General features: G+C 39.9%; 1 protein-coding gene and 1 long non-coding RNA gene across 51 annotated transcripts in view; one reads left to right on the forward strand and one right to left on the reverse strand.

Moving 5' to 3' along the window:
* Positions 1–27,546, forward strand: part of TTLL5 (tubulin tyrosine ligase like 5) — a 297,856-nt gene that overhangs the window by 152,606 nt on the left and 117,704 nt on the right. For 43 of the 50 annotated variants that reach the window (XM_063793745.1, XM_054666137.2, XM_063793747.1 and 40 more), the window contains one exon: positions 6,218–6,372. In XM_063793745.1, coding sequence (XP_063649815.1) covers positions 6,218–6,372 — 155 coding nt within the window. Of the gene's footprint in view, positions 1–6,217; positions 6,373–6,812; positions 6,979–27,546 lie in introns of those variants that run through there. The other 7 variants (XM_063793768.1, XM_063793767.1, XM_063793769.1 and 4 more) reach the window with 1 other exon arrangement.
* Positions 698–23,522, reverse strand: LOC107968211 (uncharacterized). The gene is made up of 3 exons (XR_001709250.3): positions 23,392–23,522; positions 21,674–21,812; positions 698–868 (listed from the first exon to the last, which is right to left on the reverse strand). It is a non-coding gene; the product is annotated as an uncharacterized LOC107968211 (long non-coding RNA).

Genomic DNA, 27,546 nt, shown 5'->3' on the forward strand with positions numbered 1-27,546 from the left:
TAGGGCATGTTCTTTGAGTCATGGTTTCAATTTAAACAAAAAAAAAAAAGCTATAGGTTTTCAACTATCTCCTGTCTGTTTTCCAGACCCCTTTGTGACCAATAACATGAATTCGTAGGTTGGCAAGCCTAGATTTAATAGCACAGACACTAGTTATTAGCCCAGAGACGCCAACTGGCCCAATGGCTATGACCTCCACTTTAATATCCTAATATAGGTTGAGTGTCCCTAATTTAAAAATCCAAAATCCAAACTGCTCTAAAATTTGAAACTTTTTGAGCCACCTACATGATATTTCAAGTTTTCAGATTTGGGATGCTCAATTGGTATAATGCAAATATTCCAAAATACAAAAAAATCTGAAATGCAAAACACTTTTGGTCCCAAGTATTTCTGTTAAGGGACAGTTAACCTGTACTACTAACAAAAATGGTGAGCCAGTGATTGATTTTGTGAGTGGTGCTGTCTCTTCATGTACTGTAAGCCTGTTCTTTTAAAAAATTATTTAGCAATGAAATGTTGATCATCGTTGTATATCAGGCACCTGTAAGTGTTCTTTATCACTTTCTCTTCATTTGATCAAAGCTGGTTTTGTTATGTTATTTGGAGAAATGTAGATGGATAGAGAAGTGGATGTAGCCTGGTAACGTCTATAATCATCATCTTTCTGTCCTGTTAGGGAAGAAACCTTCAGGTATGAACCCTAACTGGCTTGTAGAGTTTATTAAGGTCTCATCCGATACTGGGAGATTTTCCCTGCCCTTAGGTCTTCTCTAGGCAGGACAAAGCAGTTCGAAAGCCAGAATTGATGCTTAGATTCATTTTTGTTCAGTGACTCCTTCTGCCCATTCTGGAAAAAAGTGGGAAGCTGAAAAGAAAGACCAGAGGTTTTCTTACTTAATTTAATCTAGAGATAATTTGCTTGGTGCAAAATTTAGTCAGGTGTAAATCTGTATACGTAACATTTAGCCAGATCCGATTGAGAGTCTAGAGCTGTGCTGTGCAATAAGGTAACCACTAGCTACATCTGGCTTTTAAATTTTAAATTATATAAAGTTTAAAATCCAGTTCCTCAGTCATAGCAGGCATATTTCACATGCATAGTAGTCACATGTGGCTAGGGATTACTGTATTGAACAGTGCACATTACAGAACATTTCCATTATCACAGATCATTCTAGAACATAGAAAATGATTTATTTCACTTGTTTTTCTGATAGATCAGTGATGGCTACTTAGAGAAATGTGTAAAGAAGATTCTGAGACCATCTCCAAGTCAGCCCCGAGTTGCTTGATTATGGGTTAGCAGTATGAGTCCTAGGAAGAGACTGCTGGGTGAGGGATGTAGGGCTGTTAGCTCTGGCATATGTGCTGAGTGTCTTCTAGACAAAAAATCCACAAGTCTAAGAATAGAATATTTAATCTAGAGGGGCAGGTTATTATCATTTGGTAGGAACAGATTTTTTGTTTTCTTTTAGCAGGAATCCTTTAGAGAGAAAGGTGAGAAGCTTTTAAAGTTTTCTCATTCCTTGTATAGTCTCTCTTTAAGTAGCAGTCACTTTTGCTGTTTCTCAAATTAACAATGATACTTTGCTTTTGCATAAAACGAAATCACAGTGGCTGCCACTTCTTGATTTATCCATCACATCAGGAATGGTTGTTATGTGAATAAACATAACCCTCCAATAATCCAAAAGTAATTTCATGATCAAGTCACTTTTTACCTGCCAAGAAACAAAACTGGCCGAGGATGTTTTTCTTTGTTTTACTTCTTTAATGTCTTCTGATGAAAGATAACAAGTGGGAAGTAAAATCGAAGGGAAAGAAGGAAAAGCTGATATAGTTTTGTCAATCTCTGTATAATCACTGTTTTAAGAATTTGAGGTCTGTATCTGATGATATTTTAAAAATCTCTAATAATTAAGGGTAACTAGGATTGTTTTCCTACTAGTTTCCAAACTAGAAAAGATTTTTAAAACTGGAGTACCAGTTCTGCAACTTTTATGTGACTTTGAGCAAATTACTTATCATAACCTCTCTGAGCCTTAGTTTCTCCACTTGTGAAATGGTGTGGAACAGTATCTACCTCTGTGAATAATGGGTAAGGACTAAGTAAAATATAAAACCCAGAATGCCTGACACCACTACTGTAAGGACTCATTAAACCATATTATTTGGGAAAAGTAGACCACATGCGCTGGAAGGCAAACACTCTCTGTTCTGTCTTGGCCCTGCCACTTACAGGTGTGTGACTGTTGTCTAGTTGTTTACCCTCTTTTGACTTTGGCTTCCCCTTTTGTAAAATGGGTAACAGTAGAACCTGTTACAAAGGGATTGCTCGGGGTTAAATGAGATAATGAACTTCAAGATCATGCAAGAACCCAGCACTTTGGGAGGCCAAGGCGAGTAGACCACTTGAGCTCAGGGGTTACCAGCCTGGCCAACATGGTGAAATCCTGTCTCTACTAAAAATACAAAAATTAGCCTGGTGGCAGATGCCTATAATTCCAGCTACTTGGGAGGCTGAGGCAGGAGAATCACTTGAACTCAGGAGGTAGATGTTGCAGTGAGCCAAGATTATGCCACTGCACTCCAACCTGGGTGACAGAGTGAGACTCTGTCTCCAAAAAATAAAATAAAACCATAATGCAAGGTCATTGCACATAGTGAGTGTTCCATAAGTGTTAACTGTTAAGATGCATATGATGATGTTTAAATTAGGGGCAGTCTTGCCAAAGGATAGGTTTACTAAATCTTTTATCTCCTCTCCTTTCCATTCACTAATCTCTGCACGATATCATTTATACTAAACATGGTAAAGGGTGCACATTGTTTATTTATTGATATTCCCTTATAAATTATTAAGCCTCCTTTATTAAGTTCTTGGCACAACTAAAGCAGTAATTGGAGAAGCTGTTAGTTATCATAAAGACCTTTCCCACTGTACTTTTTCTGTAAGTTTCAAGATCATGTCTAATATAAAAGGACTGATGGTCAAATCAGGGCAGGAAAGCAGAGGAGTCAGTGTGGGGCAGGAGTGAGTTCAGGAGTACAGGGAGTCTGGTTCATTGTCTGAAGGCCTGACCTACATTGCCCCTAGGATATAGGAAGAAGGACAAGGCATTTCAGAGAAACTAGTGGCCAGAGAAGTTACTACCATAATTTGCTACTATATCTTCCGTCTTTTTTTTTTTTTTTTTTTTTTGAGACAAGAGTCTCGCTCTGTCGCCAGGCTGGAGTGCAGTGCGCTATCTCAGCTCACTGCAGCCTCTGACTCCTGGGTTCAAGCAATTCTCCTGCCTCAGTTTCCTGAGTAGCTGGGACTACAGGCGCACACCACCACGCCCAGCTAATTTTTGTATTTTTAGTAGAGATGGGATTTCACCATGTTGGCCAGGATGGTCTCGATGTCTTAACCTCGTGATCCACCCGCCTTGGCCTCCCAAAGTGCTGGGATTACAGGTGTGAGCCACCACGCCCAGCCTCTTCCCTGCCTTTTAGTTAGCATATGCCCTTCTTCTCCCCATTGTAGAAGCAGTAGGGGACAGAAATGGTAAGTCGTGTATGGCCAGTGAGGCTTTCTTCCAAAGACTGGTCCACACTGGAGGGTGCAGCCTCCACAGACACTGGGAATTGCTCCTGACCTATGGAAAACAACTTTCTTTCCAAGAAAATTATTTTTAGTCCTTTGGTGTAAAGACACAGTCCTGAGCTGTTTTCACTTATTGAATTCTATAACTAGGAATGAAACACTATACTCTTGCTAAAAATGACCTTTTTTCTTTCAGAATTTTTAGGAAAAAAAAATCATAATTCTCTCATTTGTAGTTTCAAAATTATTAGGCCCTTAGAACATTTTATAGCCAAACATTTGCCTTGGAATTTACATCTCCAGTCTGATGACTTTCACTACTGTTCTCTAGTGTCTCATGCTTAAAATCCTGCATTCAGCTTTGTGTCTTCTCTCTCTTCAACAGTCCCGGTGCATCTTACTTTGAAATGCTTCGCACAACCATTCTTTCTTTTCTTTTCTTTTTTTTTTTTTTTATGAGACGGAGTCTCACTCTGTCGCCCAGGCTGGAGTGCAGTAGTGAGATCTTGGCTCACTGCAAGCTCCACCTCCTGGGTTCCACCATTCTCCTGCCTCAGCCTCCCGAGTAGCTGGGACTACAGGTGCCTGCCACCACGCCCAGCTAATTTTTTTGTATTTTTAGTAGAGACGGGGTTTCACCATGTTAGCCAGGATGATCTCGATCTCCTGACCTTGTGATCCACCTGCCTCAGCCTCCCAAAGTGCGGCGATTATAGGCGTGAGCCACCGCGCCCGGCCCCATTCTTTCTTTTCTGATTCCACTACCACTGCCCAGGTTTTAAATACATCTGTATTTGCCATAACAACTTTAAAATAATTTTTTATTATAAAAGGTAATACATGCTCAGTTTATAAAATTTGGAGAATATAGATAAGGAAGAAAATAAGTTGTAATTCAGAAATAAATGCTACTTATAGTCTGGATTTTTACTTCTAGTCTTCAGGAATGTCTTTTCACTTGTGTTTGTGTGTGTATGTGTTTAAAGAAATATGGATCTATTCTATACAGTTTCATATTGTGATTTTTGCTACCACGATTTTTTTTACTTGAGATATTAGCATGTTCCTATATCATTATTTTTCTTTTCTTTTCTTTTCCTTTTTTTTTTTTTTTTTTTTTTTGAGATGGAGTCTCGCTCTGTCACCCAGGCTCGAGTGCAGTGGCATGATCTCTTCTCACCGCAACCTCTGCCTCCCAGGTTCAAGCAATTCTCTTGCCTCAGCCTCCTGAGTAGCTGGGACTACAGGTGCCTGCCACCACACCTGGCTAATTTTTTTTTTTTTTTTTTTTTTGTATTTTTAGTAGACATATGGTTTCACCATGTTAGCCAGGCTGGTCTCGGTCTCCTAACCTCGTGATCCACCCGCCTCAGCCTCCCAAAGTGTTGGGGTTACAGGCGCGAGCCACCGTGCCTGGCCTATTTTTCAAAAAATGTTAATGCATACGTAATATTGTCTTACTTAGGGCAAAATTTATTTAACAATATTGTTAGCCATTTAGATCTCCTTTTTCAGTATTAAAAACAATGCTTGATTTTCAGTATTCACAGTATAATGTAGTGAGTAAGAAAATGGGCTTTGGCAGTTGAAAAACTATGGTTTGAATTCTTGTTCTGCCATTTATTTCTAGGCCTCAATGCAATCATAGGCCTCGGTTTCCTTCTTGTAAAATGAGTATTATTATGGTACTTACCAACAGACTTGTGGCAATTTAAATGAGATGTGTGCGACGTACTCATTTACACATAGCTTGGCACCTAGTGAGTTCTAATAAATATTGACTGCTATTATGATAGCCACCTGTCATTAATCATCTGCAATTGTTTTGTTGTATAGTTCCCAGAAGCCAGATTGTAGTATCAAAGTATACAGATATTGTAATATATTTTGATAAGGTATTGCCAGTTGATTTCTAGGAAGATTCTACCAATTTATAGTCACACAAGTAGTATAAGTACCTAATTTCACCCTTTGCCATTTTTGGATACTATCTTTAAATATTGTATACCAAAGTGATATGCAAAAATGATGTCTTGTAACTTGCATTTCTTTGTAATTTGCATGTCTTTCTTATAATTTACATTTACCAGTAGAAATGATGACTAGTTTTACATGTTTAATTGGCTAATTGTATTCCTTCTTTGTACATTATTTATTGAAGTCCATGACTATTTTTCTCCTAACCGTCTTTTTTCTTTCTAAATTAGTGGGTTCTTTGTGTATTATAATAATGTTACTTATAACTAAAATTTACTGAGCATTTAGAACATTCAGATGAGGTAACAAGGGCAGAAAGACTAGTTCGCCTCGTTTCTTTGAACATTGTCTACTCAGTAGATTCTTGCTGTTTTTGTTATCCGTCTTTGTTTTTCATAGCACCCGGCACAGTCCAGTGCCCTGCACTTCGTAGGAGCAAAATAAATGCTTGTTAACTTACACTGACCACTCTCACTTCTGCTCTTTGTGCACAGGAGCCATTCCTTCCTGGGTGCCTTTGTCACAGCCACAGCTTCAGCTCAGAGGGGTCAGCATCTGTTGGCCTTGACTTGATTTTGCCTATATGTTGTTAATGATGCTTTTTAAAAACTCTGTAAAGTCAGGTTATTTCCCTCGCTTTATTTCTAGGTAACAAACCTGAATTTGGCAACTGGCATCATAAACAGAAGCAGTGCTTCAACTCCCCCAACCCTCCGACCCATCATCAGTCCTAGTGGCCCAACATGGTCTACACAGTCAGACCCCCAAGCTCCCGAGAATCACTCCAGCTCTCCTGGAAGCAGGTATGTGAAGGGCCCTGCAACTAGCATTTGGGTTACTCAGGGATGGCCTGTGTCCCAAGCAAGCCATTCCCACCTTGAGTTCTGTATGGAGATAGCACTAAGGCATATGCACTTTCTCCACCTGCCTCGATCCTCTGGCACCTGACTAAGAGAGCCTCATTTTATTTGTAAGACAGTTTTCAAGCATATCAAATGAAAAGGACATTTCTGAGATAGCTAAGAAAATCACCTTAGGGTAAAAGAGCAAGAATTTATACTATGTTTAATCCTTGCTTATAGTCATCATTTTTATGTACCAACTTTTTGCATTTGTCCTTGTCTCTTAGTTTTTTTTTTAATACCTTGTGTTGTTTATAGTTTTTTTTATACTACATTGTGTTTCAGTAACTGTAGACTCTGTTCTTTTGGAGGACATATTTGTTTTTTATTTTTTTATCTAGTTTCAAATAACTGAACTGAAACAACCTCGCTGAACAATGCTCATTTGGGAAGTGGGAAGGAAATTTCCTTTATGTAGTTGAGAGATGTGGCTAAAGATAAAATCCAAGTAGCTTCCGGCAATAATGTAAGCAGCTTCCAAATTAAAAAAGAAACCACTGTATTGAATTCTGGTCTTGCTGTGTGTTTTAATTACCTCTGTATTAAAAAAAAAAAAAAAGAAATGGATTCCCAGCACATCTTGCTTTAGTGCCTATTAAATATGGATTAAATTGCATCAGTCCCTGAGTCGAATGCACTAGAGAGAAATGTGACTGTTACAGTGAAGTATTTTGACCAGCTGAGATATTGTTCCCTCCAACCAGAGAAGTTTTACCACAGGTGCCCGACCAAGCCCTCACGCCCCATGCCAGTACTTCCAGCCTCTGCCTTTTAGTATGCTGCTTTGCCCTGAGATTCAGAGGGGGTACTGAAGACTTGGACATGGAGGAAATACCTAGTTGTTGGTAAAGTATCTATTGGTGTTAGAATTATTACTTAAGGAACTAATTTGGGAAGCAGAAGCTCTGCCCAGGAAGCAGCATAGATATAAGCACATTACATCATCCTGTGGTACGGTGTCTTTCATACCAGTGATCATTGTGGTCGGGGCGAAAAGAATCATTTTAACTGAGAATTATAAAGAACCGAAGACCAAGACGCAGGACTTTTTAAGGCAGGGCATCCTCCACACAGTTCTCTCCCCAGGAGAAGTCTGCTGTAAAACATCAGTCATAAACAAGAAATTCTGTTTATACCATAGAGCTTTATTTTCCATAAAAAAATTTCCAGATACTCCATTTTCATTTTAAATTCAGAGCCTTGTTTTTATGGAAGACATTTTCACTGCAATTTTGGATATAATGTCTGTATGACAAGGCTACAGGCATTGCTCCTACTGTAAACAAAATGTTAAAACCACACATTTTGGAGAAATTCAGTTTTAGCACTTTTTATACTTGTAGATGGAATGAGGGAAAACATTTTTAATAACAATTGTGGCTGGGTTTAGAGCTTTCTTTTGGTAGCGCCTGTTAGTAGTGAGATGAAAGATGATGAGTTCGGTTAAGGATGTGCCAGGACCTAAGGTTCAGTACTGTGAGTGGCCTTCTCCCAGCCAGACTGCCCACAAGGCTGCGATAATGCTCATGGTACATTACACGATTTACTTCTGACCCATTCCAGCCAAAAAGCAATCCCCACAAAGTCCCCTGGTCTTTTCCTTTTCTTTTTACCCACAGCAGCCTTCTCTTTACCTCCTCTTCAAACACAAGAGCCAGTTTTCAAGTCCCATTTCAGTTCAGGGTAGCCCTGGGACATTTTCCTCTACCCCGAGGTGACCTCTGGTTGCCAGCACTGCCTGCAACCTGAGCTTGAGAGTCCCAGTTCCACATGGAATTCCCAGAGGCACCCAACCTAAAGGAGCCCTGAGTGAATTCTCAGAGGTCTTTCCAGACTTGGCTGTGATATAGGCCGCAGCCAGACCTGCAGCATACAACCTGCACAGCCCAATGTCCTGGTTTCCATTTATACCTGGTAAGTCACTGTTTTGTGGATATTTAGTCTCTTGTTGTTCCTCCTTTAGTCGTAAGGATGACTAAGTTTAATGAATACAGGATTTGTAGCTTAGAGATCTGAGTTTTATTACTGGTTTGACATTAAGTGACCCTAAGCTATTCATTTAATCTTTTTATTGGGTAAGCATACTTACATATGAAGTGGCCTGTTTTGAGAGCTTTTAGATTGCCTTTAAAGCACTTTGATCTCCCTAGAAGTAGGTGCTAGGTAAATAAAAGTTACTCTCAATAGTTTTTCTACAGTAGCAACAGTGGATTCCAGTTTAGTTCTGATAATTCACTAAACTAGGGGCTGCCCTGTAAACTGTAATAAAATGTAAAGAGAATCCCATTGCTAGCTGTACTTTTCATCTCTGCATGTCAGAGAATTCACTGACTTGGTAGCCACAGGAATGAAAACTGGTGACTCACAAGAACTCTGCAAATAGTGTTATTTTTCATTTCCCTATGGTGTTGCTATTGTTCCCAATTTTATGGATCACACAAGTTTTCATCAAACGACCTTATTCTCCCGCTGTTTTGAAATCACCCCAAATGTAGCCTCAGGGTTGTCGTCTCCCATTGGGTCAGTGTAAGCTCAGCCCAGCGCCTCAAATCCCTTGGTTCCTTTGGTCTGTCTGGAGTCCTGTTCAGGCTTTGTTGTGGGAGAAGAAGGCAAAGAGCCCACGACTTGCCCAGACAGTCTGAGGCCTGGCCATGTAGCTTGCAGTTCCCTAGACACTCTGGAGTTGGACTTGGCCAGCCATCCCTCTGTTGTTACTTTTCAGAGGTAATAAGTGAGATTAATTGCAGGCCATTCTCCAGAAGAGAAAGTAGTTAGAGCCAAATACAGTCACATGTTTAGAAGCCTGAGGTGTGCCTCCAAGCAAGGCCGACTTAGAATTATACAGTAGGGACTCCAGGACGCAGGTACCAAGTGTTTATGACCTCTCTCTTCCTTAAAGTGACGTTTTCAGTTTCTAGGTGCTGATACGTGGGTGTGTTAACTTTTCTTTAGCCAATGAGAAAGATTAGATTTTTCAAGCTGCCTTTTAATTATCCATTTTTGGGGTACATGGGAAGTCATTAGGAGCTGAAAGTTGATGTGCAGAGCCATCTCATCATTACTGCCAGCCTTCCATGGAATTGGACTGCATCAGGGAGGATTTTCTAGGTGTGGAGCACTCAGTGGGTTCTTAGTGCGTTTTTCTTTGTGAGACATGGAAGGGTTACTGTAAAGTCTTGGCTGCTGCTTGGAATGATTTGGGAAGAACAGGGCCTCAGACAGCTTGGCAGGAACCTGAGGCCCTGTTTTTTTCCAGTCCAGCCCTTCCTTGTGGATCGAGCTGTCAGGGAATCCCACGAATGTCTGGCTCCTGCCCCTTTGTATGTTTTTCCAGCATTTGTCATTGAATTATTTTTATCCACCTCTGGCTTTTTCACACATGCATCCTGGGGATTTGTCTGTTCCTCGATATGAAAGATGGGAGAATTTGCAGAAAGAGCACAGCTGTGAGTTTGTTCCTACTTTTTTGTGATAGGACAAGACATTATGGGCATGGGCTGCTCCACCTGGCCAGCTCCCATTCTCTAGAGAACATCTGTATGAACTTGAAATGCCACCGAGGAGTGGGAAATCTTGAGAAGTTGGAACCATTTTCGATGTCACCCTGCCCTTCTGCCCTCTTATTCAACAATAGATTATAAATAGCTTGGTATTCTGCTTTGCGTAATTTTAAGGTACACATTTTTCAGAGATTCTGATTCTAGTTTAGTTAATAATACTTTCCTCCCTTCTTTTAGATTATTCTTAGAAATGTTGCTGGAGATTCAGGTCTCTAACTTCTCATCTTTTCATTCTCAGTCAGTCCTCAGAAATACTGAATTTGTTAATTTCCTTTAAAAATATGTCTTATGCATTTTCTATATGTCAGGCATTGTGTTAGTTGCTGGGGAGGAGCAGTAAATAAAACAGAATGGTTCCCAATCTCAAAATTTACTCTCTAGGGTATATCTTCCACGTTCTCAGCACAGTATTGGGTGCTGGGTAGGGCCTAAAAGACTTTTGAAGACATAATGTTTGATCACTAAGAGGCTACTGTCTGGCAGGGAAAGGGAGTGTATACACATGAAACAATCAGAGCAGTGGCAGGCGGCATATGACAAAGATCTGAATTTTATGGGATAGACAATTTGAAGAAAGGGTGTCAAGAAGGGCATGTAAGGAGTCAGTCCTGTCCCGGATGAACCTTGAGGGTCGTGTGCTCAGTGAAGCCAGCCAGTCACAAAAGGACAAATCCTGTATAAGTCCATTCATACGAAACATCTAAAGTAGTCAAAATCATAGAAACAAAGTAGAAAGGTGGTTGCCAAGGGCTGGGGGAAGAGGGGAGGGGGAATTAGTGTTTAATGGGTATAGAGTTTCAGTTGTGAAAGATGAAAATGTTCTAGAAATCTGTTGCAGAATGATGTGAATGCACTTAACACTCCTGAACTATACATGTAAAAATGGTTAAGATGGTACATTTAAAATTATGTGTTTTTTTTTTTTAAAACAAAGAAGAGTATGTAAGGATTTAAGAGAGCTCCATAGTTCCACAAAAATTACTTAGTGGCCAAATGGCAAGGTTTTGTTTTTATCCTCTGCCTCTGTTATAAGGGAATTATTCTGAACATAGTCCTTTAAATACTTCTCTTTCTTGAAAAGCATGTTACCTTTATAGGAAATGGGCCCAGCAATTTCTGTGAGGAAGATGGCATAGTATGGTGGGAAGAGAAGGGACTTTAGAGTCAGACAGACCTAGGTTTGCCTTATTAAGTGTGTGACCTTGGGCAAGTTGCTTAGCTTTTCTGAACCATAATTTCCCCATCTTTTTTTCAATGCACATAGTTAAACCCACCTCATTAAGTTGTTGTAAGATTAAACTGAGTTGTGTATGTGAAAGTGGCCAGCATGGTTTTTACTTTTTACTTTTTTGGTGTAGGTTTCTTGGTAACTCTCAGTTCCCTTTCCAGAAAAAAGAAAGAAAGAAAGAAACTTAAAATTGAACTTGCTTGGGATATGGTATTGCTCACCACTTAGTTTAGTACCTAGTTTACATCACTCTGGCCATCACCCTGTGCAGTACGCTCCTGGGACTGGATTACAGAAATCTGGCCTTTCTAGCCGAGGATGGGAAGGCATCAGAGTGGGGCCAACAAGAGACTCTTCCTTTTTCTTTGACCCCTTGGTTGGAGGTCAGCTTCTTTCTACTCAGCAGGCCCTTTTTCTCTGCTGTCTCCTGAATGTTGAAATTTCCATTGCAGCTCAATGTTCCAGCCAGTAAACACTCATATTTTCCATCTATCCTGGGGGTCGAGCTTTGGGAGAGCTTTTCTCTGGAGCAGTTTGGAGCTTATAATTTTGTACTTTATCCTGTTATATAAACAATGCTTTCCAGCCAAAGAGCACAATCAAAGAGAAACTACTTTTTGTGGGGGGGACTAAAAAAAAATTCATATTCAGAGTCCTGTAGAAGTGATATTTCACTCCTTATGCCTCTTTCTTCTCTTTCATAAAATAAAGTTTACCTCACCTTTCTCCTGAGTCTTAACTCTCACTATTCCTTCCCCTGAGGAAAACGATTTCTCCAGTACATGTATGATAAAGGCCTGTACTTCCATCTGAGTTTTCTCTGCTACTTTTCTCACTCAGCCAGACACGTAACCTCTCAAGAGTTATACGCTGCATCAGTTCAAGCTCTGTGACAGATTCTACAGTTCCTCCTTCACCGAGAGAGCTGAGTGCTGTCAGTGTTTGTGCCAAGAGCAAAAGTGATTGGCTTCTGCCTAATAAAGGAATGTTGGGAAGCTTAGGAAATCTGTCAAAGATAGCTGGCTGGACGTCATACCAGGGCCTAGGTAGCATAGGTTCGGGAACCTGGGGCCGAGTGTCAGGAGTGAAAAACGTGGATCTTTCTTATCCACAAGTCAGAATAAAGCATGGAATGCAGTGTTTGCAGTTTGCCAGTGTCAGTTTTTCTAGTTAAGTTTGCCTCTCTCACTCCACTCCGCACTGCTTTGAAGTATTAATGATAAACCACCTTCTATTTCCTTAGGATACGCGTACACACACACACACACACACACACACACACACATACATACATACATATACATACACGAGTCTTTGTTAGAGGCAAAACCTATGTGAATATACTTACACTCCTGAACTGTACACATAAAAATGGTTATGATGGTACATTTTAAATTATGTGTGTGTTTTTTTAACTACAACATAAAAAAAAAAGAGTATGTAAGGATTTAAAAGAGAACCCCATAGTTTCACAAAAATTATTTACTGGTCAAATAATTTTTTTATTTAACTGTTTAATCATATTTAACTGTTTACTTTATAATTTTGTAACTCTACAAAATGGATGATTATTTTGGTTTTAAGAGGCCTGGTTATGACAAAGTTCCTTACACTAAGCTAAATGAGACTCTGTTTTTAGAATTAGGAAATTATAGGAGTTGTTTTATTTATAATTTAGTTTAATTCTCCTGGCATGGTTTTTCTATCAGCTTCTATCCCTTCAAGTTAACTGGTTTACCAGTTTTGGAAGAGCCTGGGAAGATCACAGGCGTGATGAAACACAGTCTTTCTTTCTGACTCATGTAGAAGAACATTGATGATCCATATTTAAAGCTTACCTAGTATTGACTCAACAAATTTAGAAGGAAAACCAGCCAGTTTTCCTGATCCTTTAACTAAAGATCTCATCCTACCCACCTGCCCTTCTCGCTGCTAAAAGACTCTCAGCGTATTACCTACCCAGTACAGCTAAGAAATCAATGCTCTTTTTTAAAAGGTCTCAGGAGTTAAGATGCTAATAAGAAAAAACTCCCTGTATCTATGCTTTCATAAAATAAAACTATAGAACTATATATCTGCAAAGGAATAAAAGTCCTCTCTTTCCTGAAGCTGCTTTGTGGGACAAAGTTTTGGTATAGGCTTTTAGTAGCTAAGTCTTAGTTCCCTTTTTTTGAAAGAAACAAAATTGTACTTGCTTGGTATATGGTATTTGCTACACTGGGACACAGTTTAGAGTCAACTGGCCGTAACTCACGTACAATAAAATACAGTATTATAGCAGGGAAAGCAGTAATATGTAATCACAATACTAAGGTTGACATTATTTATTTATATTGTGAAGTAAGTACCCACTTATTAAAACTGTTATTATAAATCATTAAAATGCTCGTAAAGAAAGATAATTAGGAAAAGCCAAATTTTAAATGTTTATTTAAATATGGAGCCAACTGTTCTTTGGGTGATGTGTGCAAAGCTAGTGAGAGAGGCAGTGTATGAGAGCTTAGGGATTTGAAATGTCACAACATATGGCAGGCCCAGGTGTTCATTATAAGTTACAAACTCTTGTCCTGCTTGGACCATTCGTATGCTTCAGGAGCAGTAAAGGGACTACTCATGGTTTTCATGAATTATCAAGCTAAGATTCATATTAATTTCACTTCAGAGCCAATAATCAATACCACATTTGGCTTGGTTCTTTTTTTTTTTTTTTTTGAAACAAGGTCTCACTCTGTCACCAGGCTGAAGCTCATTGGCATGATCACAGCTCACTGCAGCCTCTGCCTCCTCAGGCTCAAGTGATCCTCCCTCAGCCTCCCAAGTAGCTGGGACTACATGTGTGCACCACCATGCCTGGCTAATTTTTGTATTTTTTGTAGAGAGGGGGTTTCACCATGTTCCCAGACTGGTCTTGAACTCCCAGGCTAAAGCAGTCCACCCGCCTCAGTCTCCCAAAGTGCTGGGATTACAGGTGTGAGCCACTGTGCCCGACCTGGCCTGGCTGATCTTAAAAATAAGTTTTGCTATCTTTCTGTGATGAGAATGAAATATGGGTGCATCTCAATGATGTGACTATAATTTAAAAGGATTTAGATGAGAAAAGCAGGCTTTCTGGCATAGTAGGTAAGGCAGCCATAAAGAGGTTAGTAAATTGGATATACTTAAAGGCTAGAGGAAATCAAATCACAATTGACCCTTGAATAACTCAGGTTTGAGCTGCTCGAATCTACTTATATGTGGCTTTTCTTCCATCATCTGCCACCCCTGAGACAGCAAGACAAACCCCTTCTCTTCCTCCTCCTCCTCGGCTTACTCAACCTGAGGATGACGAGAATGAAGACCTTTATGCTGATTCACTTCTGCTTAATGAATAGTAAATATATTTCTCTTCCTTATGATTTTCTCAATAAATTTTTTATTCTCTAGCTTACTTTTTAGTAAGAATACAGTCCCATAATACATATATCATATACCATATGTGTTAATTACTGTTTATCCGTAAGGCTTCCGGTCAACAATAGGCTATTAGTATTTGAGTTTTTGTAGGGGGTCAGAAGTTGTACCTGAATTTTCGACTGTGCAGGGGTTGGCACCCCAACCCCTGTATTGTTCAAGGGTCAACTGTACATTCTTCTGAAACTGGGTTGCACCAAGTAAAACTAAGTAAATGAAAGACCCTGCCTATACTGTTGAATACTCTCAAATATCTTACTAGCTGCTTGAGCCCAGTACTGACATTTGAAATATAAGCTTCAAAAAGAGTTTTGTTACCTTCTTCAACAAATATTTAGTAAATTAAAATATGTGCAAAAGCAAGGGTGAAACTGGTAGTAAGTAATGTTTCAGCTAGGAAATGATTTCATCTGATAGTTGTTACAGTAATGTTATCCTCAAAAAGTTAACATGTAAAATTACTGAATATCTCCTCAGTGTGAGAGACTGGGCCCTGAAGGAGGTATCAGACAAATAAATCCCTGTCCTCAAGAAGGAAAATTACTGATCATAAAATTTACTAATGCAAGTATTATAAAGCAATATGTGCTTAATTATTGAATAGGAAGATGAAAACCTTTTCTTAAGTGGTGAGAGTTCCGAGGAGAAATTTATCACTCTGGCTGGAGAAGCTGGCGAAAACTTCATGGAAAAGAAAAGGTGTGAGTTGAACCTGGAAGGGTAGATGGGGCTTGGATAGGCCAACAGGCTGATATTCATCACTTAAGAGATAATTGCACATATATTTGGTGCTTGGCACTATGTGAGAATCTGAGAGGATCAAAGAATTGTAATCCATACTCTTAGTAATAGCTCATTATTGACCAGAAGCCTTATGGATAAACAGTAATTAACACATATGGTATATAATATATGTATTATATACTGTATTCTTACTAAAAAGTAAGCTAGAGAATAAAAAAATTTATTGAGAAAATCATAAGGAAGAGAAATACATTTACTATTCATTAAGCAGAAGTGAATCATCATAAAGGTCTTCATTCTTGCAATCCTCAGGTTGAGTAATACTGTCCTATACATTTACTTTTTTTTTTTTTTTCATGTAACACAGAAAGCGAGTGATTTTAAAAGGGCATATGGGTTCAGATGAGTTCACAATTCAAAAAAGATACTAAAGACTTGGGTGAAAAGATAAGGTTCTGCAGAGGAAGAGTTTAAGGTAGGGTGTAAATTCAGTCCCAGGTGTATAGGCTACGGATAGGTTAAGAAATGGAACGAAAAAGAAGTTAATGTGCAAGATATTTAAGGTATTTGCAGGGACAGTAAGTGGGAACCAGTCTGGCTCAGACAGAGTGTGTCAGAAATAATGTATTAGTCAAAACACTTGGAGTTTCAAGTGATAGAAACTGAAATCAAGCTGGCATATCCGTAAAGGAGATTTTTTAGTTCGTATAAAAGCCTAGAAGTTGGTGTAGGGGAGTTAGGAAGTATCATTAATCATTCTGCTTTCTTCCAAGTTCACAACTAAATGAGAAATAGTAGAAAAGTTAGAGAAATAGTGAGATATTGGCTGTATTGCTAAGGATAAATTGTTGGGGATATAGCATAATTAGGCTTCTACCTCTCAAGTCTGAGTCTTCCTAATTTGTTTTCTGTATTCTAAATATTTCCTGTATTGACATTTTGGTCACTTGGATAATTAAAACGAATTTTTTCAAGAAGAAGGAAAAGGATCCAACACACCACAATGTGAAAAACAAAAACAAAAATTGTGGCCTAATTTCCAAAGTGAGCACCTGCATCTGGGTCCAGTCCACCTTACCACTTGTATTCTTCTTCATAAGTTCAGTGTCAGCCAAGTCAACAGATCAAAAGTAAGCCTATTATTGTACAACATGGTGACTATAATTAATAACAATGTATTATATACTTGAAAATCACTAAGAGAGTAGATTTTAACTCTTCTCAGCACACACAAAAATATGTAAGGTAAAGCATGTGTTAATTAGCTCAATTTAGCCATCCCACAATGTATAACATATTCCAAAACATCATGGTGTATACCATAAATATATACAGTTTTTATTTTTTCATTAAAATAATTAATGAAACATGAAAGATAATATTTTGGAACACAAATATATAAGCCTTGTATATTTTCCCATCACCACATCCTCACTTATGCCATTCTGTAGCACTTATTCTATTTGTTTACTGTTTACTTTCTATCACTCTTTCACTTAAGTGTATGTTGTCTTATTCATTATTGTATCCCAGTGCCTTGGTAAGCAGTAGGAACTTATTGATGTACAAATATTGAGTAAAAGCATGAGTGAATGGATATCCTGTTCTCGCACGGATATCCTGTTCTCGCACAGGGCTCAGTTTATTGCAGTCTTCCTGCAACCTTCCCTGATGTCCCAAGCAGATCTTATTAGGATTTCTCATCCTTATGCCTTTCATCTATTGGAATCATGCTCCTGAGAGATATAATTCACCATGATGTCCAGTATGGTAGCCACAAGCCACATGTGTATATTTAAGTTTTAATTAAAATTAAATAAAATGAAAATTTCAGTTTCTCAGTCATAAAAGCCACAAGTCAAAAGCTCAAAACGAGCTTACGTGGCTCATGACTACCATATTGGACAGCTCAGGACTGGATAGTTGACCCAGAAGATGTAATAAAGACTCAAACTTGGTTAGTGAAATAAAAAGTAAAAAGGAATGAGTTTCTAAGAAAGGTACATTGTTGATATCCTCTTAGGATCTTCTGTAGGTCTTGAGCTTCTTTTGTTTAGATCTGGAGATTTACTACAGATGCTGTTCTTGAACTAATTTGTGGTCCTGGAAGGGGAATATTCTAATGCCTTGGGAATCTCACAAGATCAGAGCTTCAGTGTAACTAGTATTTAACCTATCAGAGCTAGGCCAACTGAGAGGAAGGGGTTTTTAAAGCAGATCCCAGCATTATCTTTTTATTTTCTGAGATGTGTCCATGGCTAGATGTTGGGGGAGTCTTGCTTCTCTACCCTCCCTCTACTGCCCACAGCCACCCCCACCCCCACCTGCCTGGCTGGAGGTTCTGACATGGCTTCTAGAGCTGCTGTAACTCTGGGGAACAGAGCCAAACATGCGGAAGTGGTTACGTGTACTAGCTCCCAGGGAAGCCGTGGCTAGCAGGGGGAGTGGGTGGGGTCCTGCCTGATGGCTTTTCAGAGACGCCAAATCTTTGAAGTTTTGTTTTAGCAGCTGCCAGGTATGCTGTTTCAGCACTTTGCAGACTCTCCCTGTGTTCCCATATCACATTTTTTCTTTACTGTGTGTGCATAGTATACACAATGGAGCTTGGCTGTTGGGAGGGCAAATATAAAATTGTGGAGTAAGGAACTAAACACAACCCTTTTGGCTTTTGGCTTTTGCTTTTTACTACGACTCTGATATGAAATAGCCATTTTAATGCCCTGTTTTCAGCTCTGTCCCTTTCTGATCACTTGCCAACGGAGGGGTAGAGTCCTCTTCTGTTTTGGGAACATAGTACAGTTTGAAAAACTGGAGGTCCTACATTTCTGTGATAGATTGGGGTGTCACTCTTGAGGCTAGAACTTCTCCCTTTTTACAAAAGAACAGATGACACACACCCCCACCCCCACAGCAAGTAACCCGGATACTGCTGGTCTCAGAGTAAACTTCTTGCTCACCATTGGCTCCTTGGCATTGAGCACAATGTCAACAATAAATATTTGTTAAATGATTGCACTTGCAGCTGCTATGCTGGAGGAGAAGGGCTGGGGAGGTAGAATACACCTTTAAGGCCCAGCCTCTGTGCTTTCCCTGCCTTCTTAGTAATCCCTTTCTCCTATCCAGTCTACAGTCACCTGAAGCCTTTCCCAATTGCCCCCAAATTTGCTGCTTCCTCTGAACTCCACTCTCGGAGTTTAGTGTATGTTCTTTTGTGTAGTTAACTGTCTTTTCTTTCTTTCCTGAGATGTAAGCTACATTTTATTTCTGGACCAGGAATGGGAAGACCTAGGTGCCAGCCACAGGTCCACCTGACTTGGGGCAAATCATTTGACAAAACCAAAGCCTAATTTTGCTATGTGGAAAGTGATGCCTGGATTGTCATGGGAATTCGATGAGATCCCGTATGTGAACGTGCTTTGTAAACTGTAAAGTATTACACATGATTGGGTCTTTTCAGTACTAATAATACTCATCACTATAAAATAGTAATGTTTGTTTCTGCTGCTGATGTACAAAGACTAATCTCTCCCAGAATTGAGGTAAATCACCAGTTTAGTCTCACGTTACTCAGTTAGTTTGGCACAGGTTTAAAGCATTAAACGGTCCATTCCAGGCACTGTCTGTCATCGCTTCTCTTTCAGTCTGCAAGCTCCTCCTTTTGGAGCTGTGGGGTGGTTGTTTTCTTAAGTCTCCCTTCTTCTCCTATCAGGCCCAGGCTGAGCTCTCTCTTTTAACCACCTCTGTTCTTAGGGCAGCAGGCTTGTCCATCCAGTTCCCAGTTTCAGCGGGAATTGCTGTACTGGTGGGCCAGTCTCCTCAGCGTGGCCACCTGCCTCCCACAGCTCTGCCCATCAGGAACACCAGGTGCCTTCATCATTCTCCTCAGCCAAGCCCCATGCCCTTATCAGCACCTCTCAGCCTCACTTCCTGCGTTCCTCTCCCTGTGCTTATTTTTCTGCCAGGCCATCCCCTAGCCTCCTCCCTCTTTCATATCATTTCATCCTACATTTTCTTTCGTTCTCTGAGTTCTGACCTTTCATCCAGAAAGGCTGTTTCATATTTCAAGACTCTGCTGTTCGGTACATCTTCACCCTCCTGTCACCCAGTCCCCAGCATCTGAAGGCAGCTCCTTCTCAGAGAAAAATAGGATAAATAAGTGCTGCCATATTTTGGGACTATCATATGGCCTGAGAAGCTCCCAATTTTTTTTATTTTAAAATATCTAAGATCTTCCATTTAAGTGTTATGACCTAATGTTTGAAAGCATGTAGTTAAGAGGCAGACCAATTTGGATTCCTTCTTTTTTTAGCCACTCACTAGCTATGTTGCCTAGGGCAAGTTCTTTGAACTTAATATTCTTATCTCTAAAATAGAGAATAAATGCCTACTTCCTAGGGATGTTCTCAGGAGCAAATGAAAACTAAATGGCATAAGAAAAGCACTTTTACTATATATAATGCCTGCCATAGAGTACGTGCCCAGTAAGTGGGAATCCATGTAAACATTTCTATGTCATCTACCCTTACCCATACCCATACATTAGAAATGTTAAAAATGGAGACCCAGAGAAATGAAGTAGATTGTGCAAATTCTCATGCTTACCTAGTGATAAAGTAAGGAGTGGAATCCAGGGCTTCTAGTTCTCTGCCTGATAAATTTTCCATTTGATCTCTCTGACTCCTCAAAGGGTTATTTGTTTGAGTTTCCTTTCTTTAGGTGAAGTATGCTATTATCCCAGATAGAGGCATGTTCATTTATTCATTCATTTTTCATTCAACAGACATTACATGACCGTAATGTTACCAGGCTCTGAGTGTACAAAGACCAGTAATGATGAACTCACTGTCTCAATGGTTAGTCCAGTAGGGAAGAAATCATCACTGTGAAGAATAAGTCACAGTACAAAAAACATGCTAGTAAAAGGCATGTGGGGCCTAGAGGAACAAGCTAAATCAGAGGAAAACCAGGATTGATTTTGCAGAGAGTGAATTATTGGTTTTTTACTAGATGAAAATGGCGGAGATTTGTGCAAAGGCAGGGAGGTATGGAAGAGCATACCTGAAGTGCAGTGTTGTGAGAGCATCACATTCAAGTAGGGGAGTATGTGGTTGAGGATAAAGTGGGAAAGTTGAAAAGTTAAAGTGCTTGGTATGCCATGTTAAAGGGATTTTATCCCATTGTCAGCCCTTTTAATCAGTGTCAAATGAAGAAATCAAGGGAGTTTTTAAAAAACATTTCTGCATCTTTATACCTATGTTTTCATGTTTTCACTGTCTTTCCCCTTCCCTTTCCCATTCTTATTTGGCAAACACTTTTTACCATTGTGGATCTAGCCCAGTTCTACCCCTTACTCTGTATATTTTTTACTCCCTGCCATCCCAGGCAGTCTAATTACATACCTATGCCCAAAATTCACAGACCGGACTTCTACCTGGGCAGTTCTTTAGCCTACTACAAGAAGTCACACACCATCATTTAAAAAGAACTTTTTTATTCTGTAGATGGATTAGGTCAGGACTTTTTCCTTTAACCAGAACCACAATTCAGCATGCTTACCATCATTAGAACTTGCGCTTTGGGCTGGGCACAGTGGCTCACACCTGTAATCCCAGCACTTTAGGAAGCTGAGGCAGGAGAATCACTTGAGCCCAGGAGTTTGAGACCAGCCTGGGCAGTATAGTGAGACCCTCATCTCTACAAAAAATTTCAAATATTAGCCGGGCATGGTAGCATGTGCCTGTAGTTCCAGCTACTCAGGAGGCTGAGGTGGGAGGATTGCTTGAGCCCAGGAGGTTGAGGCTGCAGTGAGTCATGATTGTGTCACTTAACTCCAACCTGGGCAACAGAGTGAGACCCTGTCTCCAAACAAACAAACAAACAAAAAAAAACAATTTGAGCTTTGACTTCCTCTAGTAAGGTACCCTAGCACTCAGCTGGCCAAAAACCTGCTATGGCAGCAGTTGTCATTCCTTGTGTGTTTGCAACACACTTCCACATACAAGAACTTTGATCAACACAGTTGAAGGGATCAAAAGATGCAAGATAATACTCAACCCAGTAAATTTCACCTGGTGGAATCAATATTAAAGTAGAGCATTGTCTCCCAGTGTCCATTAGGTATCTATAGTTATACTCCTCATTCAGTCATCCTTCAGGACCATGTGGCTGTTTTGAGTATTGCTATTTATTTACTGCCCTCATTAGACTCTAGTATACTCACAGGACAAAGTTTCTTCAGACTGTAGTAAACACACAATCTCTATTTGTCACCAGGTTGATGTTATGCTTCTCTTCTTGTGTATTGCAAATGGACTCTGCTCTATACCATGTGACAGGAGCCAACCAGCTCAACATTTCATCTGACAAAGAGAACCATTATGTTGTATTAAAATATATAGTTAAACCCACAGAAGGGAGAAAATATTTGCAAACTAACCATCTGATAAGAGATTAATAATCAGAATATGTAAGGAATTCAAACAACTCTGTAGGAAAAAAACTAATAATCCAATTAAAAATAGGCAGAAGACCTGAACAGACATTTGTCAAAAGAAGGCATATAAATGGCAAACAGGTATATGAAAAATACTGAGCATCATTGATCATCAGAGAAATGCAAATCAAAACTTCAGTGAGATACCATCTCACCCCAGTTAAAATGGCTTATATCCAAAAGACAAGTAATGCTGGCGAGGATGTGGAACATAGTGAAGCCTCCTACACTGCTAGTTGGAATGTAATTAGTACTACCACTATGGAGAACAGTTTGGAGATTCCTCAAAAAACTAAAAATAGAGCTACCATACAACCCAGCAGTCCCACTCCTAGGTATCTGCCCAGAAGAAGGGAAAGCAGTATATTGAAGAGATATGTGCACTCCTGTGTTTGTTGCTGCACTGTTCACAATAGCTAAGATTTGGAAGCAACCTAAGTATTCATCATCAGATGAGTAGATGAAGAAAATGTCATACGTACACATAGTAGAGTACTGTTCAGTCACAAAAGGAATGAGATCCTGTCATTTGCAACAACATGATGGAACTGGAGGTCATTATGTTAAGTGAGATAAGCCAGGCACAGAAAGACAAATTTTGCATGTTCTCACTTACTTGTGGGAGCCAAAAATCAAAATAATTGAACTTGTGGAGATAGAGAGTAGAATGCTGGTTACCAGAGATTGGGAAGGGTAGTGGGGGTTAGGGGTGACAGGGGGAAGTGGGGATGGTTAATGGATACAAAAAAAAAAATAGAATGAGTAAGACCTAGTATTTGCTAGCATACCAAGGTGACTGTAGTCAAAAATAATTTAATTATACATTTTTAAGTAACTAAAAGAGTGTAATTGGATTGTATGTAACACAAAGGATAAATGCTTGGGGTGATGGATAGATACTGCATTTACCCTGATGTGATTATTACACATTGCATGCCTTTATCAAAATATCTCATATAACCCGTAAGTATATACACCTGCTATGTATGCAAAAAAATTAAAAATAAAAATAAAATATATGTAATCAAATATACATACTGATCAAACTTTACACACCTGTGAAGTTTTCTCAGCACAGAAAAGTTGAAGCCTCTTTCCCAAGACTTTAATGAAGAGATGTGTTGTAATCCGGTGATAGACCATCATGAAAATATGCCCTAAATTGTGCTGTGTTAGGAGAGCAGGCCACTATGACATGATAATGCTTTAAAGCTGATTTTTTTCTTTTTAAAATTTATCAATGTGATTGCATTGGTTACCTATTGCAACAAAACAAATTACTCTAACATTTAGTGGCTTAAAATAATAAACATTTATTATTTCAGCCTCTGTAGGTTTCTGTAAGAATTGAGGAGCAGCTTAGCTGGGTGTTTCTGGCTCAAATTCTCTTATAACATTGCAGTTAAGGTGTCAGCCAAGAGGGTTGCAGTTATCTGAAGGCTTACCTGGGGCTAGAGGATCCACTTCCATGATGTTTCACTCTCATATGCATAATGAGTTCATGCTGGCTGTCGACAGGAGGCCTCAGTTTCTCACTACATGGACTTTTCCACATGGACTTCTCCACTGGCTGCTTACATGACCTCATGACATGGCAACTGACTTCCCTCAGAATGAGTGATTCAACAGAGAGTAGGGTAGAAGCCACAATGTCTTTTATAACCTAGCCTTGGAAATCACATATCATCATTTAAAAAATTATTATTTTAAAAATTGTGGTAAAACACAATATAAAGTTTACCATCTTAACCATTTTTAACCATTTGAACTGTACACAGTTCAATAGCATTAAGTACATTCACATTGTGCAATCATCACCACCATCCATCTCCATAATTCTTTTCATCTTGATAAACTGAAACTCTATACTCATTAAGCAATAACTCTACATTCTTCCCTCCCCCCAACGCCTGGACACTACTGTGGTATTTTCTATCTATATGATTTTGACTACTCTAGGTATCTCTATTAGTAGAATCATAGAGTACTTATCTTTTTGTGACTGGCTTATTTCACTTAGCATAATATCCTCAGGGTTTATCTATGTTATAATGTGTCAGAATTTCCTTCCTTTTACAGGCTGAATAATATAAAATATTTCATTAAACATATATATATGTATGTGTGTATATCTAGATATATATGTGTGTGTATATGGGAGTGTGTGTGTGTATATATGTATACACACCCATACACACACACTACATTTTGTTTACTCATTCATCTATTGATAGACACTTGGTTTACTTCTGCTTTTTGGCTATTGTGAATAAACTGCTGCAAACATGAGTGTACAAATATCTTTTCACCTCCCTGTTTTCAGTTCTTTTGGTATATGCCCAGAAGTTAAATTGCTGGATAGTATGTTAATTGTGTTTTTAAAAATTAATTATTCACTTTATTTTTCCTATATAAAAGCACTACATGGTAGCCAGAGTTGGAGCCTGCATCCTTTGCACAGAGGCTCTGGTGCAGGTCTTTACTAGATGGCCAGTGAATTCCCAATTGGGTGATTTGGTAAACACAATCTTTCCAGAAGTAAGAGGTCAGATAGCTAAAGATCTTGGAGGTGGCGGCTGGGCGTGGTGGATCACACCTGTAATCCCAGCACTTTGGGAGGCCAAGGTGGGCGGATCATGAGGTCAGGAGATCGAGACCATCCTGGCTAACACGGTGAAACCCCATCTCTACTAAAAATACAAAAAAAAAAAAAATTAGCTGTGCGCGGTGGTGGACACCTGTAGTCCCAGCTACTCGGGAGGCTGAGGCAGGAGAATGACGTGAACCCTGGAGGCGGAGCTTGCAGTGAGCCGAGATCGTGCCACTGCACTCCATCCTGGGTGACGGAGCGAGACTCCATCTCAAAAAAAAAAAAACAAAAAGATCTTGGAGGTGGCATCAAAGGTAGTCTTGGCACAGTTGCTCAGAGGGTGGTGCAACCCCTGGCTAAGGTGTAGCAGTCATGAGTACCAGGTATAAGCAGCAGCTTTTTGAGTGCAGGACCTAAGATGTTGACAGTGCCTTTGGGGGCGAGGGTGAGGCACATCAGCACAGAACCGCAGCAGCCAGTCACTTGCAGTGCAGAGTGTGGAGCTTGCTGATCTTGTTCCATTGGATCCTTGCTGCATGGGGATGATGGAGAGCAGGGTGATAACCCCACAGATGCTACTGTCCGCCTCCTTGGAGCAATTATCGAGACTGATGTAGCCATTGTAGTCCCTTATGGTAACAAATGCCTTGAACCTGGTCCACTGGCCAGTGTGGGTCTGCTTTTGCCATAAGTATAGTCTTCAAAACCTCACCTGTGAGAGGGTGTCCCCAGAAATGTCGATGATCTCAGATTCCTTGATGGGCAGGGAGAAGAGAGAGATCTGCTCCAGGGACTTGATTTTCATGTTCTTGTCCAGGCAGCCCAGCATGCGGATGGTGACACACTCCTTGTACTTGGTCTTGCTTCTGTGAGCTCTGTGGTGTGGGCCCTGAGCACACCTGCGGTCTAGACCCTCCCATAGCGCTGGTGTCATCTGCCATTTGAGATTTTGTCTTGGAGAAGAAGAGTAATTCTATTTTTAAGTTTTCGAGGAACCATCATACTGTTTTCCATAGCTGCAGCACCACTTCACATTCCCACCAGCAGTGCACAAGGGTTCCAATTTTGCCACATCCTCAAAACTTATTTTCTGTCTTTTTGATAGTAGCCATCTGTATTAGTTTGTTCTCACGCTGCTATGGAGAAGTACCCGAGACTGGGTGATTTATAAAGAAAAAAGGTTTCATTGACTCACAGTTTCACATGGCTGGGGAGGCTTCAGGAAACTTACAATCATGACAGAAGGCACCTCTTCACAGGGCGGCAGGAGAGAGAATGAGTGCCAGCAGGGGAAATGCCAGATGCTTACAAAACCATCAGATCTCGTGAGAACTCACTATGACGTGAACAGCACGGGGGAAACCGTGCCCATTATTCAATTACCTCCCACCGGTCCCTCCCACAACACATGGGGATTATGGGGATTATAATTCAAGAAGAGATTTGGGGAGGGGCACAACCAAATCATATCACCATCCTAACGAGTGTGATCTCACTGTAGTTTTGATATGCATTTCCCTAATGATTAGTAATGTTGAGCATGTTTTTGATGCTTACTGGCTATTTGTGTATCTTCTTTGGAGAAATCTCTGTTTAAGTTTTTTGGCAATTTATTAATCAGGTTGTTTTTGTTATTGTTGAGCTTTAGGAGTTCTCTATATATCCTGGCTATTAAACCCTCAACAGATATATGATTTGTCAATATTTTCTCCCATTCCATTGAATACCCTTTTACCCTGTTGACAATGTAACCCTTGATCCACAAAAGTTTTTAAGTTTGATGAAGTCTAATTTGTCTATTTTGTTGTTGTTGTTGCCTGTGCCTTTGGTGTCACATCCAAGAAATCATTGCCAAATCCAGTGTCATACAGCTTTTGCCACATGTGTTGTAAGAGTTGTAATAGTTATAGCTTTTATGCTTGTGTCTTTCAGACACAGTCATTTTTTATATATGTATACTTCAAGTTCTGGGATACACATGCAGAACGTGCAGGTTTGTTATGTAGGTATACATGTGCCATGGTGGTTTGCTGCACCTATCAACCTGTCATCTAGGTTTTAAGCCTTGCATGCATTAGGTATTACTCCTAATGCTCTCCCTCCCCTTGCCCCCCACCCCCTGACAGGCCCCGGTGTGTGATGTTCCCCTCCCTGTGTTCTCATTGTTCACCTCCCACTTAGGAGTGAGAACATGCGGTGTTTGGCTTTCTGTTCCTCAGACACAGTCATTTTTTCAGCATTCTGTTGGTTTATACAGGCAGCCCTATTCAGTGTGGGAGGGAACTACGCAAGGATGTTAGGAATACTAGGAGGTATGGGGATCGTTGGGGGCCATCTCAAAGGCTGGTTCCCACAATAATCCAGAACTATAGTTTTAAAAGTTAAGGCATTCTATAAGGTTTATAATGAAAATGGGAATCCCTTGCCTTTTCTCTTCCCACTGCTACCCAACCTTAATTTCCATGCCCTAGAAATAATTGCTTTCAACTTTCTTGTAACTGCTTTTTCTGTTATTTACCTTCTGTGTTAATTCATTCTTGCATTGCTATAAAGAAATACCTGAGGCTGGGTAATTTATGAAGAAAAGAGGTTTTATTGGCTCACAGTTCTGTAGGCTATACAGGAAGTGTGGTGCCAGTATTTGCTTCTGGTAGGGGCCTCAGAAGCTTCCAATCATGGCAGAAGGTGAAGGGGAGCAGGTATGTCACATGGCAAGAGCAGGGGCAAGAAACGGGAGATCCCAGACTCTTAAAACAACCAGATTTCGTGTGAACGAACTGAGCAAGAGCTCACTCATCACCAAGGGGATGATGCTAAGCCATGCCTGAGGGATCCACCCCCATCATCCAATCACCTCCCACCAGGCCCCACCACCAGCATTGGGAATCACATTTCAACATGAGATTTGGAGGGGACAAACAGCCAAACCATATCACCTTCATAGTTCTAAATCATGTTTATTCTGCCATTTTTGGATTTTAGGTTTAGATATTATCTATTAACTTTCTGT

Source organism: Pan troglodytes, chromosome 15, assembly GCF_028858775.2.
Source record: "Pan troglodytes isolate AG18354 chromosome 15, NHGRI_mPanTro3-v2.0_pri, whole genome shotgun sequence".
NCBI lineage: Eukaryota > Metazoa > Chordata > Mammalia > Primates > Hominidae > Pan > Pan troglodytes.